The sequence below is a fragment of the Chelon labrosus genome (assembly GCF_963514085.1).
Source record: "Chelon labrosus genome assembly, chromosome: 9".
In the NCBI taxonomy this organism is placed as follows: Eukaryota; Metazoa; Chordata; class Actinopteri; order Mugiliformes; family Mugilidae; genus Chelon; species Chelon labrosus.
The window spans coordinates 26,361,464-26,377,281 of record NC_140359.1 but is presented as its reverse complement, the minus strand read 5'-3'; the positions used below and the strand labels follow the sequence as shown (position 1 = coordinate 26,377,281).

At 41.8% G+C, this 15,818-nt stretch overlaps 2 protein-coding genes across 8 annotated transcripts in view; one reads left to right on the top strand and one right to left on the bottom strand.

Annotated features, from left to right (window-relative positions):
• Positions 1-2,074, bottom strand: part of taok3a (TAO kinase 3a) — a gene marked incomplete at its 3' end in the record, with an annotated part of 65,022 nt that extends 62,948 nt beyond the window's left edge. The window contains exon 1 of one of the 4 annotated variants that reach the window (XM_084551227.1): positions 1,892-2,074. Of the gene's footprint in view, positions 1-1,344; positions 1,484-1,503; positions 1,713-1,891 lie in introns of those variants that run through there. The other 3 variants (XM_084551229.1, XM_084551228.1, XM_084551230.1) reach the window with 3 other exon arrangements.
• Positions 2,075-3,769: 1,695 nt separating this feature from the next.
• suds3 (SDS3 homolog, SIN3A corepressor complex component) lies at positions 3,770-14,439 on the top strand. 4 transcript variants are annotated; one of them, XM_084552292.1, is made up of 12 exons: positions 3,770-4,231; positions 5,858-5,927; positions 6,026-6,081; positions 7,130-7,201; positions 8,129-8,148; positions 8,601-8,757; positions 9,139-9,234; positions 9,399-9,460; positions 9,563-9,584; positions 10,880-10,985; positions 12,217-12,301; positions 13,517-14,439. In XM_084552292.1, the coding sequence occupies exons 1-12, from the start codon at positions 4,120-4,122 to the stop codon at positions 13,613-13,615; spliced, it is 957 nt and encodes a 318-aa protein (XP_084408418.1). In that variant the 5' UTR covers positions 3,770-4,119; the 3' UTR covers positions 13,616-14,439. The 4 variants fall into 4 exon arrangements, with proteins under 4 accessions (XP_084408418.1, XP_084408417.1, XP_084408420.1 ...); XM_084552291.1 differs by having other exon boundaries at positions 9,563-9,611; XM_084552294.1 differs by lacking the exon at positions 3,770-4,231 and adding an exon at positions 4,278-4,990 and having other exon boundaries at positions 9,563-9,611.
• Positions 14,440-15,818: the final 1,379 nt, after the last annotated feature.

The window sequence follows — 15,818 nt, the reverse complement described above, 5'->3', positions numbered from 1 at the left end:
AGAGTGACAGGCACCGCCATCTGTTCTGTGTCAGTGCAAAAAAAAATAAAAAACCTGGATGAACGGTTACACTTACCGGAAAATGTCACAATCAGAGTAAAAAATCATACACGGCGAACTACCCTAGATACCATCACTTAAAAGGAAGTGTGTCACTTTCTGTTCCCTCTGTCAGTTTCATGGTCAATAGGTGGCTGACGAACCTACTAGATATATGTGTGTGTGACGTGAGCAAAGGGAGAGGCCTTGAACGAAGTGTTGTGCCCTTTGAGCGAAACTGAAGAAGGGCGCAGAAAGTCTTGACACTCATCTTGACAGCTTAAGAGCGACTGCATTCGTCAGTTTGGCACTACTTACTCAGCACATGAACAAACTGCACTCTGCAAAACAAATGTGTTTATATATGGGGGGGGGTTTCCTACACTGCATCTTTTTTTTCTGCAGCTCTGAGCAGAAAAAGATTAAAGTTAGAAAAAAAAAAAAAAAACACACAAATCGATTTGAATGACCCGCAGGTGCAATGTCATAATAATATGGGATTAAATTTCCGGTGACCCGTGCCAGTGAAATCGCGTGGGCGTGCTTCTTTCTTCTTAAAATAATAAATCTTTACAAATGACACAGTTTTTTGTTGTTTTTTTTTTACGGTGAAACGGCGGTTCTGCTGCCTCTCACTCATGCGCCCTGCACACACACAAGAGATGACATCATGTTGGGTCAGCTTGGGTTTTTTTATTTCTCAGCTTGCTTGCTATATCTACATCTGCCATTTCGAGCGCGTCATGTTAGACTACATTTACTTTCGGCTGCGGTTATTTTAACCAAGTCCTGTGTGCAGGTGATTGAAGCAGTGAAGCCTGGAAGGTCATAAAAAGGATGATTTAATTTTTTTTTTTTTTTTAAATTAGAAAAAAAAAATAACATGCGAGTGTTGTCTTTGCATTAAATGACAAAGAGGGGTTGTTGGTTATGCTAGCCGCCGGGTTAACAACAGAGCGCAGAGACGTAGTAAATGTGGCAAAATGGGGCTCGAGTCATGTGTAGTGGACGTTACACACACACAGTCTCAACCGAGAGCCATTGTGACTGCTGCGCGTTGATAGTAAAATCTCACAACAATGTAGCCTACGATGCAATGGAAGGTACCACAGTCACCGTGGATGTGACAGACTCAACCGACACCCACACACACACACACACACACACTGCCGTGACAACGCAAAAAAAAAAAAAAAACAACACCCAGGACAAGTTCGCATAGCACCCAGACGCCTTGTTGGGTTTTTTTTTGTACAACTGTACACTTCAACTACAACCTGTCAATGATTCTCTGAGCGTACTCACCCCCCTCCCGAGGAACAAACCAAACGGCAGAGCTCCTTCGCAGCGTAAATATCCGAATGGCAGCGTAGAATGTGAGCAGGTGCACAAATAATCAACGCACTTCGTTAAGACCGTTAAAAAAAAAAAAGAAAAAAAAAAAAAAGAAGCAAACCTACGCACTTTAACCCCGGCGAGCGGATGCTGCTCCCTGTACTCACCGCCTCCGGCATGAGTGGCGTTGAAACGACACGCCGAGCAACGTCGAAACACGGCGGCAATGTTCATTTCCAACTTCAGGTGCGAGCCCCCGCGAGCCGCTACCGCACATTTGTGTCCACTTTTTTTTTTTTAGCGCTTGGACGCGTAGCCGCGGTAGCTTAGCCGTTGACACACAAGAGGAAGTGTCATTTCAGTTGGGGAGCGCGAGGCTTTTTGGCACGAGCCGTTAACCGTTAAAAGGGGAGAAGGGAGGGAGGGGGGGGGGGGGAGGTGGACGAGAGGAAGGGGGGGGGGGGGGAGTGAAGAAACAGTGACAGCAGCGCAACAACACGGAACAAAAGCCGCTCACCTTAGAAAAGTCGTCCTCCTCGACAAGCGAACGCACTTCGGGAGAATTTAGTCCTACTCTGGATGTGTCGGTGCGACTTCGAGAAGTGCTGTCAGTTGGTCTAGACTTCCTGAATGACGGAGCAGCGGGAGCACAACCCCTCGCGCGTGTTTGACAGCTACTTTGACAGGCAGGCGGAAATAAAGTTGTCTCGTGCAGTGAAGGTGCCGCGAGAAGACTTTCCAGACTTTTTAATACAGATTTTTTTATTTTTTTTATTTTTTTAAATAAAATAAAACGGCTTGTTTTTGCGTGTGTCTTGTGCTCAGTTGATTTACCCAAATCTAATGCAAAAAAAAAAATAATAATAATTTAAATATAATTTCATCAGCGCTGCATCAAATAACAAGTGCTAATATACAACTAAACAAACGGCGCCCTATATTTTATTTTCTTCAGATCATTAAAGATGCATGAACTGAGTCATCCCGATTCTGTTGCAGCTTCGTCTCCCGAATATACGCAGTGCAATGCTCCCATCTGCTGCTGTTCTGTAGGAAGTTCAAGTGTAACACCGGACTGGACAATAGTAACAGGAATATATTAACGTTTTGTTTGTTTGTTTGTTTGTTTGTTGTTGTTCATTTTGAATAATCAGAGTAGTGTGTAACCAAAAAAAAAATGAATGCATTTACATGTGAAACTGTGTGTTCTTTATACAACACGAAAACACATTGTGTAGTTTGGAATACATTTCTTTATTTATGGCATCTGCAGAAACAAAGTGTAGAAGCAGTAACACAGTCAATCTTACAAACATCCTATCAAAACTAAAAAACGAGTCACAATTTATATCACTGACAAGCATGCATTTCGAATTCAAAAGTCTGTTGTAAGTTACAGATGTAAAATTATCCAAAGGTTTCCAATATTAAAACTGTTAAAACTGATTTTTGGGAATATTTTGATCTAATTTTAATTGTAGACATTTGGTGGCTCAGATTTAAATAGACTAGTATTTGCTTTATTAAATGTCTGGGAAAATGTGACATGTGGTTATGTTTGAAAATATCTAGTTTGGTCCCAAAAGTTCAAGTATTAATATTAATTTTGTAAAGTAAAGGTTAATTGGTAATTCCAAATTGAATGGTTGTCTCCTTGTATTAGCCCTGTGATAGACTCATATGTGATTTTGTATTTAATCATGGACTTCCATTGTCGATTATTACGTCATGATGATACTTTTAGTTTTTGTGCATACAAGTACAGCTAGAAGGCCTTACTGTATGGCTAGACACTGAGCAATTGGTTCAAATTCAAACTGGCAATACTACTAATTTCATGGTAACAAACTGACATACCTACAGCTTGGTACCATTGTAAAACGACATGGTTTGCAATTTAGTTTTTCTTAATTAGTTGTTTTTTTTCTTCAGTTTTACAAATAATGTGTTTTTACAATGCAAGACCATGCATTCGAAGAGTCGGATTCAAGATTTAAAAGTCTTTGGAGTGTTGTATCAACAACTAGACCAGAAAACAAACCAAAAGAACATTAATGTTCAGTTCTGTCTTCAAAATGTAAGCTTTTTATTTGACCCAAAATGTTTTCGGTATATGTACCTGATATCTAAAACTACCATACACTGCAATGAAAGGTCTTCACACACACACACACACACACAAAAAAAAAAAAGTAGGGGCAGTTTTTTGACAAAACAGCTGATTGTTGTTATTATTGACCAAAATAAATAAAGCATGCAAAGAGAAACAGATCAGTTTCATTTATTTATTTATTTTAAGTTTTTAAAATGTGAAAAACAAAACAAAATCACTGCTCTTTGCTACTAACCTACTAATTTTTATCTATTTAGTGTGGAAAAATGACTAAATGTACAAATCAACAGTGGAGCCAACTGGGGACCAAAATAGAGGTCCCACAACCCATGATGTTCGGACATGTGCCTGTATATGTGTTTTACTGTGGAGTCACCTGTTTTGATAAAAGACAGGATGGATATCGGTTGCTGGCAGTTATGTTAAATTATTTAATATAAATAACTGAAAAGGGCAGACTAAATACGTTATGCACATTTTACACCGTAATATTATAGACTTTGTATACAGGCATATGGTAAGACAGCTTGGCGCCCGGAGGTCCTGCCCGTTGTAGGCGCTGTTCCAAGTGAGCTGCAAAAACACAAATCGATTGTTTATTTTGTGTTTGTTTACATTTTCCAAGCGGACAAATGGCTTCGACTTTGGTATCGCCCATGGTGGATTATTACAACGACGAGGAAGAACTTGATAGCGTGGACGAGGACGACGATCGGAGTTTCAGGGGAAGAGACTCGGAAGAAGGTAACACTGAACGAATTCACCAAGAGCCCCCCCTGACCGTCGGGCTCTGTCTACTTGTTGGAGAGGGGGGAAAAAAACGGAAACTCGCCATTATTGCATAAATGCACCATTTTTTTTTTTAAAGGCAGCGTTTAGATGGATTTACGCTTTAATCTCGCGTGGAAACGGCTTTCTCGCATAGTGTAGAATGTGCTTAAAAAGCTAGCTTTAAAGCTAATCCATTGCGAATTAGCTTGCGAGCGACATTACACGATTACCGCCAGAACTACGCTTCAGAAGAAATGTGACATACATTACGCAACCACTTTATACTTTTAGTATACTCTATACTGGAACATTTCCAGCGATTGTGGCGAATTTAATCATCTTTTAACCATAAACTAGCTAGTAAACACGTATTTGTTTACATGCTAACTCATTAGCGTCACGCGAGGCTCGCGTTAGCATTAGCTACATTATCGACGAGAATGTCCGCGAAGAGACATAGACGCCCACTTGTAAGTTAAGCCGAATTAATTAAATACATGTTTCAGACCGCTGGGACTAATGCGCCGGTCTGATAAACACCAAAAAAAATATGGGGCATACGATTTTAATTAGCCGGCTAGCCACGTAACGTTAGCTCCGAGCACTGACAGACCCGACAGGCATTCGAAACCCTGCCTGCTCAGTCCACTGCGCTGCCCTCTTCACTCTGCTCAGCGAGACAGGACGGACTGCAGGGAAAGGGAAAGAAAGGCAAGATGACAGCACTACAAGGTTAGCTAGTCTACTGGATTTTTAAGCTAACAGCTATATCACCCCCTTGTCTCTGTTTCTCTCTCTGTATATATATATATTGACGAAATCTAAATCGCTGTTTTACGCGAAGCCCAGTGTCTGGTTAGTTTTTTTTTTTTCTTAACAGCGGCGGACGGAGCTAACTTAAGCTAGCACATTTAACGCTAGCCGAAAATGAAAGCTGCTGTGTCAGCTTTTAAACGACCGGGGCCTTAACTCTTCGCTTGTCTCGGGTTTTTTTTTTTTTTTGGTGAAGGTAAAGCCGGGTCTGTCGCCGCCGCCGCTTGTAAACTCGGTTCTCTCCCCCCCCTACGAGTTTAACACGTTGACGAAGGAATTGCCGTTGGACTGACAGCAAGTTAGCACCGGTTAATCACACCATGCGGCAAATGCTTGTCACTCTTCAAGTGCAGCTACTCGTTCGTCAGGTTAATGTCATTGGGGTAAACTTACAAGCACAAAAGCGTTGTCCGATCACCAGATGCTTTCCACCGCCGCCACCACCCAGCCTCGTTTAGCTGAGCTACTTTCTTCCGATGTCAAGCCGAGAATCTGTAAGTGTGAATCCCGTCCTGGCCCTCCCGATTTGACACACACACACACACACACACACACACAGACAGACAGGAGGGCATTCCCAGGCAGGCAGGCAGGCAGGGTGTTCACCATTACCTTACCAGTGCCACGCACGTCCTTTGATCTGCACAGATCCACGCAATCTGTCAGTGTTCATCTCGCGGTACAGCGCGTTGAAATGATGGCGTAGATCATTTCTTTTATTATTGTTATTATTATTATTTAACTGCTTCAAACTTTGCATGATTGAATTAACTGTTTCTTCTCCAGACACAGAGGATGCCAGCGAAACGGATCTGGCCAAGCATGACGAGGATGACTACGTGGAAATCAAAGAGCAGTGAGTGGGGATTTTTTTTTTGTTTGTTTGTTTTCCAAACACAGATCAGCTGTTAAAATCATTTTGTGATAATAACTCTGGTTTTGTTTTAATTGCAGAATGTACCAAGACAAACTGGCCTCGCTAAAAAGACAGCTGCAGCAGTTACAAGAAGGTATTTACTTATGATTTATTCTTATGATTTGTGACTGCGAAGAATATAATTTATCTCGTGGAACCTTTGTTTTCATTGAAGGTTGCTCACAGTTCTTGGTGTGTAGGGATTATATCAGGGGTGTCAAACTCATACGGCCCCTAAAATAATCTCAAGGGGGCCAGACCAGTAACATAATACCATAATAATCTATATATAGTGACAACTTTTCCCTTTCCCTTTGTTTTAGTGCAAAGAAGTACAATCACCTTTTGAAAATCTTTACATTTAATGAACTGTCCTATTACAAAACATTTTGTGAACAACCTAAACCTCTGTTTCTGTTCCTCATTAGTGGAGCCCACCTCAGCAATGTCCCGAGTTGATGGCTCAAGATTTTCCTTATTTTTTGTGCTTCGTGTAGGTCTTTAATTTAACCCATAACGGTCTTAAAAAGTCTTAAATTTCAGTTCTTCAAACCTACAGAAACCCTATCGAATGTCTGAAGAAAAATAGGCACAATTTCAGCACATTGCTGCCCTCCAAAGTTTAGTTCTGGGTCGACTCCTAGTTGAAAAAGTCAAACAAGCAGTTCCTTTTATTGAAAAATTGCAGTTAATGTCTTCTTTGTCATTTTTGCACTTTGCAAATTCATCCTGCGACCCAGATTGGACCGCGGGCCGTGTGTTTGACATCCTTGGATTACATCATCAGGCCAGTAAGGCCATTTAAAAAATAAAATAAAATAAAAAATGCGATGACAAACAGTCCTCTGCTATGAGTAGTTCATTTAGAGTCTTCAAGACTGTGTGTTGTTGTTTGCTGACCTTGCTGTTTGAAGATACAGTTGCATCACAAGCTGTCCCACAAGGTCTTTATTATTCCTCGGACGGATATTGAGAGCGGAAATTACACAGTGACGCGCATGTTTTGCGAATCCAAATGCACGTTCTGTGCAGTTTAATCTCGTCTAGACTGCGGGGGACGGAAAGTAGAAGCTCCCACTAGAGCTTTAATAGATTCTCCTGATCCTGCACAAACACGTAAGTCACGATCTTTGCCTTTGCAGGTACGCTGCAGGAGTATCAGAAAAGGATGAAGAAGCTGGACCAACAGTACAAAGAGAGACTTCGAAATGCAGGCGAGTACAGACTGCACTGTGCTTCTGTTGTGTCCACATTAACCATGCAGGGAGCAGGTCATCAAAAGTTTGGAGTGCTTTATGCTTTTAGTTTGAAGTGTTTTGCCAGGGAGGACATTGGTAAAGCGCTGTGCTGCAGTATGTGTGCTCCATATCTTAGAATAAAGAAGATATGAGTTGGCCATGGATGCTTTATAAACAAAGCCTCGATGGAAGCCTTGATTTTGACATGTCAGCAGTGACAAAATGAACAAACAAATGTGAGATCAGTTGTCATTTCACATTCACTTCTGAATAACTGCCCAGACAATAAATCACGTGTCGGTTTGACAGTCAGAAGTTCCATGTTTGGGTTCACCGTGAGCAGCAGCGTCATGACCGGTAGTGTAGTGCGAGAACAGAAATAGTCTGTTTTGAAAGGGTTGTTTAAAAAAATGTCATGCAAAAGAAGAATGAAAAGAAAAGATTGTCTGACGTGCAGGAGCAAGAATTTAATTTGTTTTAATCTTCCGCTCCACTGCCGACCCTTTTCATCTTTCACCATTCAACTGTTACTGTTGTTGACTCGGTAGCTTGTCTTGTTTGTGATCAGATATTTTCCCCCCGCTTTGATTTGTCCAGAATGCAGCGCAGGAAGGCTCGGTTAATAGATCGACTATAGCTGTAGTGGAGGGCTGTGGGTACAATCAAGAATGGACAGGATTATTAGAAAAAAGTAAACTCAGTAAAAGATTTGACCACATCTACTAGTACCCTTATTTAGTTTAGATTGAGGACGTTTTTACTGAGAGCCTTTGTTTCTTTGCACTTCACCTTTTCCTTCAGCTTTCTCTCTTTTGGTCTTGAAGTTATCACAAGCTAAAGTAATGCTACTGACCTGAAGTTTATTTTATGTGACCATTTATCTTTTACTTGTCCTTTTTACAGATTTATTTCTCCAGCTTGAGGTAAGCACTGTTAACATCCCCAATTATTATTTATTTATTTATTTTTTTTAAATATATTTGCACCACTGCAGAAAAATGACTCAGAATGACTATTTGTGAGGTGCGGAAATATGTGAGCCCTTGTTTTCTTAGTATGTGGTGTGACCGAAAGTTGTGCAGTAAGAACAGCAACTAAATGTTTCCGGTAACTGCTCATCAGTTGTCTACACAAGCCTTGAAATTAAGTTATAATCCTAGAGCTGCACTTATTTTTGCACCTCACAGACATGTAATATTGGGTCATTTTGCCAAATAAACAAATACCAGAGCATAATATTTCTATTTCGTTTGTTGGATCGGGTTCTTGTGTCTGCTGTCAGGACTCTGTTGAGTCATTTTTATGCTGAAATGTAGAAAATTTTAAGGTACCATCCGCTCTCTCTCTGCCACTTGTGTGTCTGTACTTTCTGCAGACGGAGCAGGTGGAGAGGAACTACATCAAGGAGAAGAAGGCGGCGGTGAAGGAGTTTGACGATAAGAAGGTTGAACTGAAGGAAAATCTAATTGCGGAGCTGGAGGAGAAAAAGAAGATGATTGAGAACGAGAAAGTAACAATGGAGCTGACAGGCGGTAAGGGAGCCGGAGCAGGATTATTAATCAGGGACTTGCTCGGCAGAAAGGAAAGAAGTGGGGTAAAAAAATAAAAACTGGGTGGAAGTGAGTTGGTCTCTCTGCACGTAGTAAGTTGCTTGATTTAAAGTGAGAGTTTCAAATATGTGATTCACGCAAAAGGCTCGACACGGAGAGGCCGATTCACACTGGATTAGTTTTATCACAGGATCTCTGCGTCACGAGAAATGGGGTGGGAAGTTTGCGGTGTAATTTTTACTCGGCATAGCTGATTGCACAGGATTAAGATCGCATATCCCGTGCGAATTGGGCTAAAATGTGTACTTTTTGAGAAAGTAATGGCAGTTTGTCATTATTTCACATATCTACTGTCGTTCATAGACTCTATGGAGGTAAAACCCATCATGACGCGGAAGCTGAGAAGACGGCCCAACGATCCAGTCCCAATACCAGACAAACGGAGAAAACCCGCTCCAGATATCCTTCTCATAAACCTGCAGTTAACTGTCAGTTTAGATTAATTTTAACATCTTTTTTTCACCAGTTGTATTTTGTACTTCCTCTAGATGTGGTTTGATTCAGCTCAAGGTCCGAGTTCAGTCTTTCGTCTGTTCAAATAGGCTTTCTTTAACTCTTCACACCTCAGCTAAACTATTTGTTAACAGACGAGCAGATTATGGAAGATCTAAGAACGCTTAATAAGGTAAGTGTTTCTCAGATTCTCAGTGTTATAATGTGTCCTTGCTGGACATTATACTCTTGGAATATGAGTTGTTTTTAACATTTTCGTACCTTGTCTTTGCAGCTTAAGTCGCCGAAACGGCCAGGTACGTCAGCGTTGCAGAAATTTGATGGTGAATCTCATAATCAAATTTATTAGACCTTTTAGCTGCAGAGAAATACCTGCTACACTATCGCATCTAACAACACACTGTGGAGTACTATTAAATGCTATTGATGGTGCTGAGGTGCTGCATGTTTTTATACAGGCTATACAATATCTGCAGCTCACAGTATGTAGCACACGAGCTGTCTGTTCTCAGCATATGTATTCAGATAAACAATATAGATTTCATTACTTTCTACTGGGTTTGTATTAGTGACGTCATCAGAGACTAGCCGGTGTCGACTTTCATCACCTAACAGCCGACTTTAAAAAAGGTCTGAACTCGAGCAAACCCCTAGAGGTTTTACTTTATTGCTTAAGTGTGGCGAGAGGGCCTATTATAGTGCAGCTCCAGAACTTTAATCATATTCAGAAATCCTGCATCCTCCACAGCCGCATAGGGGCTGCATATCTCTTGCTATAAACACCTCCAATGCTTTAGTTGTGGATTTAGCCTGGTCTGAATCTGCGTGCACAGACTGTTTAAATTCTGTTGGGGGGAGGCAAGGGGAGGAGTAGCTCTTCCCTACCTGACTCTATCCTTGTACTGTCAGCAGAAACACTGACGTTGCGCCTTCTATATACGGTTCATCATATTGAAACTGTTGCATGCATGAGTCACACCGTTGCTGTTTTATCCAGCACTCTGCCTGATTGTCTTAACATGGGTTGTTGTATTTGTATGTGTACGACAGATGTCTCACATGTATGGAGATGTGCCTACAGTTATACGTTAGGATAAAATAACACTGTACATGTGCAGGATGCAGCCTGACACAGACACACACACAAAAACACTTTAGGAACAACTTAAAAAAAAAACATGAAGAACAGCACAAGGTGTTGACCTGGCCTCCAAATTCACTAGATCCTTAACTGATCAAGTATCTGTGGGATGATCCACAGAGGCCCCTCCCCTCAAAGGCCTCCCCACTAACAACATCCTGTTACCAGACACCACAGGACACCCTCAGAAGGCCCATGTCCATTCTCTGATGAGTCCCCACAAGGGAGACCTACACATCATTAGGAAGGAGGTCATAATGTTATGCCTGATAAGTGTACAGCGTTATTTTATATTAACATACAGCTTAATACTTCATCCTATCCGATCGATATTATTTAAATTCTAATCTAAATACTACATACATGCCCTGATGATATAACGAGTTGATTTCTTTTACTTGAACTGCTCCACCTCTAGTTAAGACTAATCTTGCGTCTCTCCCTGTTTAGTGTCTCCCTCGTCGCCAGAGCACGTCCCCTCTGCTCCCATGGAGAGCCCATCCCAGCGCTACGAGGCCCGCATCGAGGAGGGGAAACTTTACTACGACAAACGATGGTGAATTTCATTTCTAATTTCCTCTCTCCTCTGCTCCTTTCACGTACCCCGACAACAGCTCGCGTCTCCACCACTAGATGGCCACGTTGCCACGGGTTTCATGGCTTTAAGGTCGGGGCTGATCTTCAAAAGACATCTAACAAACACTCGGATGGCCTCCTCTTTTTTGTCTGGGCTTAGAGAAAGAGATATCACTTAGAAGCTGCTGCTTGAAGCCACCATTAAAATGACATATTCAGAGAAGATGTCTGCATTAGAACTGCATTCTGCTGTGATGCAAACATAAAGAGAATAGAAATTCTTGACCAGACACGGCCCTTCTGTTTGAGAGCCGCGTATCAGAGCAGAAGGTCACGTCAAGAGGGGGGTAAAAATAACTGAATTCTGTCCTATTAGCAGTTGGTACAGACAGAGGAGCGAGCTGTGAGCACTTCTCAAGTCTCATTTATTCACGGCCGTAAGAAGAAGACGACGCCGCCCTCACCAGAAAGCCTCCTCACAAAGCAACAAGGAGACACATGCGTCATTATTCTTCAGCAGGCCCTTAATGATCGAGTACTTTTGTCAGGCTCTTCCTCTGAGTTCTGTCCACTGACAGGCTGCAGAAAAGAACAGGCTTCTTTTTTTTTTTTTTTTTTTTGTTTTGACTTTCCAGTCCAATTATCTATTTAGTGCCGCCTCAGGGGGAATGTGGTAAAATTATGTATAATGAGCCACTGCCCTGTCTGCGCTTATACTTTAAGCTTGAAGCAAGAAGCGAGAACAAATGTCTCCCTTCTTGGGGCTGTGAGAACAAGAAAAAAGTTCGTTCTGGCCAGGTAATTTATACTTCACGAGAAGCTCAAGTGCCGAAATCCAGGAAAGTCCTCATAGGCTCCTCTCACTGCAGCATACGTCACATTCGCTAAGGATTGTGGGAGATGCGGGAGACAGACGACAAAAGGCACCCTTATTATTTACAGATATCAACCAGTTGTCTTGACGACCGTGTCCATCGAATCACGCCGTTCATTCGGCATGCACAGACCGTTTCTGCTAGCCGCTAGCATTTCCGGTCAGAACAGTAACCCAACACCACACGAGAAAAAAGTTCTGCCCGGTTGATGTATCAATAACGAGCTGTGAGAACTCCCAAACAAGGACTGCAAGTACAAAATGACGTCATTTTATTCTTGCACGAATGCTAAAGTGATCCCGTTTGTCTGTGTGTGTGTTTCTTTTTTGCCGTCAGGTACCACAAGAGCCAGGCCATCTACCTGGAGTCGAAGGACAACACAAAGATCAGCTGTGTGATCAGTTCAGTGGGGACCAACGAGGTGAATTATTCACTTCTCTTGTTGCATAATGAACCGTTTTTTTTACTGCTTAAAACATAAGGCTGGTGTTATTCTATATTTCTGTTGAATGTCAACGTATCCCATGAGAAGACCAGTGAATTGATTTGACTCTCAAGTACCGTCTGTGGAGCCAAAGCTTGATATATTTCATTTAGTCCATAAAGGAGCCACACTCTAGCGCTGGGTGACATATTCCTTCATTAGTAGACGCCACACATACTGTCCTTCTGCTGCAAATAGAACACCAACACCAGATTGTACTATTTTATATAATTGTTCATTACGTACTGTGTCACTGTATGGAGATACTAATGCACAACATTCATGGTTAAGAGTAGGGTTTGTATAGACTACTCAGTTTGTCGACTTCACGCTTTAAGCAACACGTCGACTAGTCTCTGATCACGTGACGATAACAACATGGACGCCTCCTAGAAGACAGATGAGGAGTCCAGTGAGTCATTGCAGTAAACTAGCAGCGGTTCATCAAGTGTGTGGAAATACTTCACTAAAGATGAAGCCCATACTACCGTGACATGTCAGTCCTGAAATACAACAAACTGCAATGCATCTGAAAAGGCTAATGCTAACGCTAGCAGAGGAACGATCCAAATCCTCTGGACAGCAGTCAGTTAACAACTTCACCAAACATCCTGTGGTGACAGAGAGAAGGAGGCTGCGCATCAACTATTTGATAAAGTTATTAGACCTTTAGCTGCAGGACAGGGAGAAGCTGTGTACTATTAAATGCTACTGATGGTGCTGAGGTGCTGCATGTTTTTATACAGGCTATACATATCTGCAGCTAACAGTATGTAGCACATGAGCTGTCTGTTCTCGGCATATGTATTCAGGTCAAGAATATAGATTTATTACTTTCTACTCAGTTTTTATCAGTGACGTCTTCAGAGACTAGTCCGTGTCGAGTCGACTTTCACCACATAACAGTCGAATTTACAAAATCTGAACTTGTGCAACTCCTAAATGGGCGCAGAGGAATATTGTGCAAACAGTTGCTGATGTTAGTTATTTTAGAGACTTGCACCTGAACTCTGAGCTTCTTGCTCTTTTAATGCTCACTCTCTTGGGTTTACGGCACTGTGAAGCATCTTGAGACAGTTTGTATTTCTTTTGTTGCTACGTTAATCCTATGAATGGACTGATTGAGAATTTTTTTCTGTCTTCATTGTCCAGATCTGGGTGAGGAAGACGAGCGACAGTACAAAGATGAGGATCTACCTGGGACAGCTGCAGAGGGGAGCATTTGTCATCCGACGACGGTCGGCTGCATGAAACATTACCCCTCCCCTCCCCAGCCAACCCCATCTGTTCCTTTATCCACCCATCCATCCATCCATCCATCCATCGGCCTGCTCGTCAACCATTTCCCTATTTGGTGCATTTCAGTTTAACATGTGGCCTCTTATCTCCGACTACACACACGTTCAGTCGTTCTTTGCAGAAAAGAATTATCTTTCCCACATTAACCAAATGTCAGAACAGTAAAAGTCGTCATACACACAACTGACTGCATTATTTGTCACTATGTGGCATGTGTGTGTGAAAGCAGCCAACTCTAATTATTATTATTATTATTATTTTTTATCTCCTGCTGTCAACACAAGCCTTTTTCCTTACTCCCCACAGTCCTATTTACATTTATCGTTAAGTTATTTTTTGTCATGTTGACTCAGAGAAACTGTCTGCGAGACTTTCAGAACGACTCAAGGGTGACGGAACGAGACGAGCGCTGAGAGAACAGGCGAAGATCTGCTTCAGGTTCAGCTGGAAGTCAGACAGTAAATCCCCTACTGGAGAAGTTAGACTATACGCCTTTTGCACTGTCATCGAGAAACAGAGGCTGCTTGTTACACGCTGATGGTTTTTACAGATAACATGTTTAAATGTCCCGTGTATTAAACTTATCATTTTGAATTTGAGAGAAAAAAAAAAATTATTTTAAAGAAGTCTGTCCTTTTTTGTTGTTTTTTCTTGTCATTTCATGTGATCCTCTCCATATGAACGATCTGGATAAGCTGTATTTGCATGTGGAGCGTTAAGTTGTTTTGTACTGTGTCCCATTTTATTAAAATGGCTTCGGACTTTTATTAATTTGATGTAAAGTCTCATTCTTTGAAATAGACCCTACAGGTTTAGTGCAACTAAACAACGGTTGTTAACGTTGTTAATCTAGGAAAAATAAAAGAAATTGAGTCTATTATTTACATGAGACACATTAACACTTATTTCTACCAGGAGAGACTTTATTCTGAGTGAAAAGTAAAGAGTTTATTTAGGTTTTTATTACATTGGACCCTACAGAGATGGCATAGACATTGAAAGATAAAATCTAAGGCTTGTTGCACGTACTCTGCTGAGCTTGAACCTAGAAGCTGGAGGTGAACGAGGTGGAGGAGGGTTGGAGCAGCAGAGAAGAAGCGTGTACGTTTGTACAGCAAGGACACGATTGGCTAATGGAGATTGTGGTGTAGTCTGAATGGTTTGATAGGACACTCCCAGAGGCAACGCCCCAGTCCACTAGAGGGTCCAATCTGGCCTACGGGATGAATTTCCAAAGTGCAAAAAACTACATGGAAGATAATAACTGCAGTAATAAAAGTAACTGCTATACTTAATTTGTCCACTAGGTGTCACTGTAGCTGGCTGCAATGTGCTGCAATTGTTTTTCTTGAGGAAAGGTCAGGTTGTTCATAAATTCATTCATTCATTCGTTTTCTGTGACCGCTTGTCCTCTGGAGGGTCGCGGTGGGTGGGGCTGGAGCCTATCCCAGCTGTCATTGGGCGAGAGGCTGGGTCCACCCTGGACAGGTCTCCAGTCTATCACAGGGCTAACACAGAGAGACACTCACACCTACGGCCAATTTAGAATCACCAATGAACCTAACCAGCATGTCTTTGGACGGAGGGAGGAAGCTGGAGAACCTGGAGAGAACCCACACAGACACAGGGAGAACATGCAAACTCCACACAGAAAGGAACCAGTCAACCATGATGGATTAGAACCCAGAACCTTGTTGCTGTGAGACATCAGTGCTAACCACCACACCACTGTGCCGCCCATTGTTCATAAAATGTTTTGTAAATGTTTTGTGGATACTTCATTATACTGAAACATTTTCATAATGTACGTCTTTGAACTAAAACAAAGGGAAACGTGTTGTCGTTATTTATCATGCTACTGGTCCAACCCGCTTGAGATCAAACTGAAATGAGTAGCGGCTATTATTCAGTAGTAGTTGTTGCTGGTAACCCTGATACATTTAACTCCAGTATTCGCTCTCATATTTGCTGCATTTGAAATGTTTTTCATCTGGTTGCTAATTTAGTTCGGTGTTGCATAACGTGCACGACTTACAGGGTTTCATTAGCTGAAAATGTCTGCTGGCTGCAGACTGTATGATGGAAGGAGTAGAACTGAGAAAAGACAATAAAGCAGTACATATATACACTGATCAGCCACAACATTATGACAGGA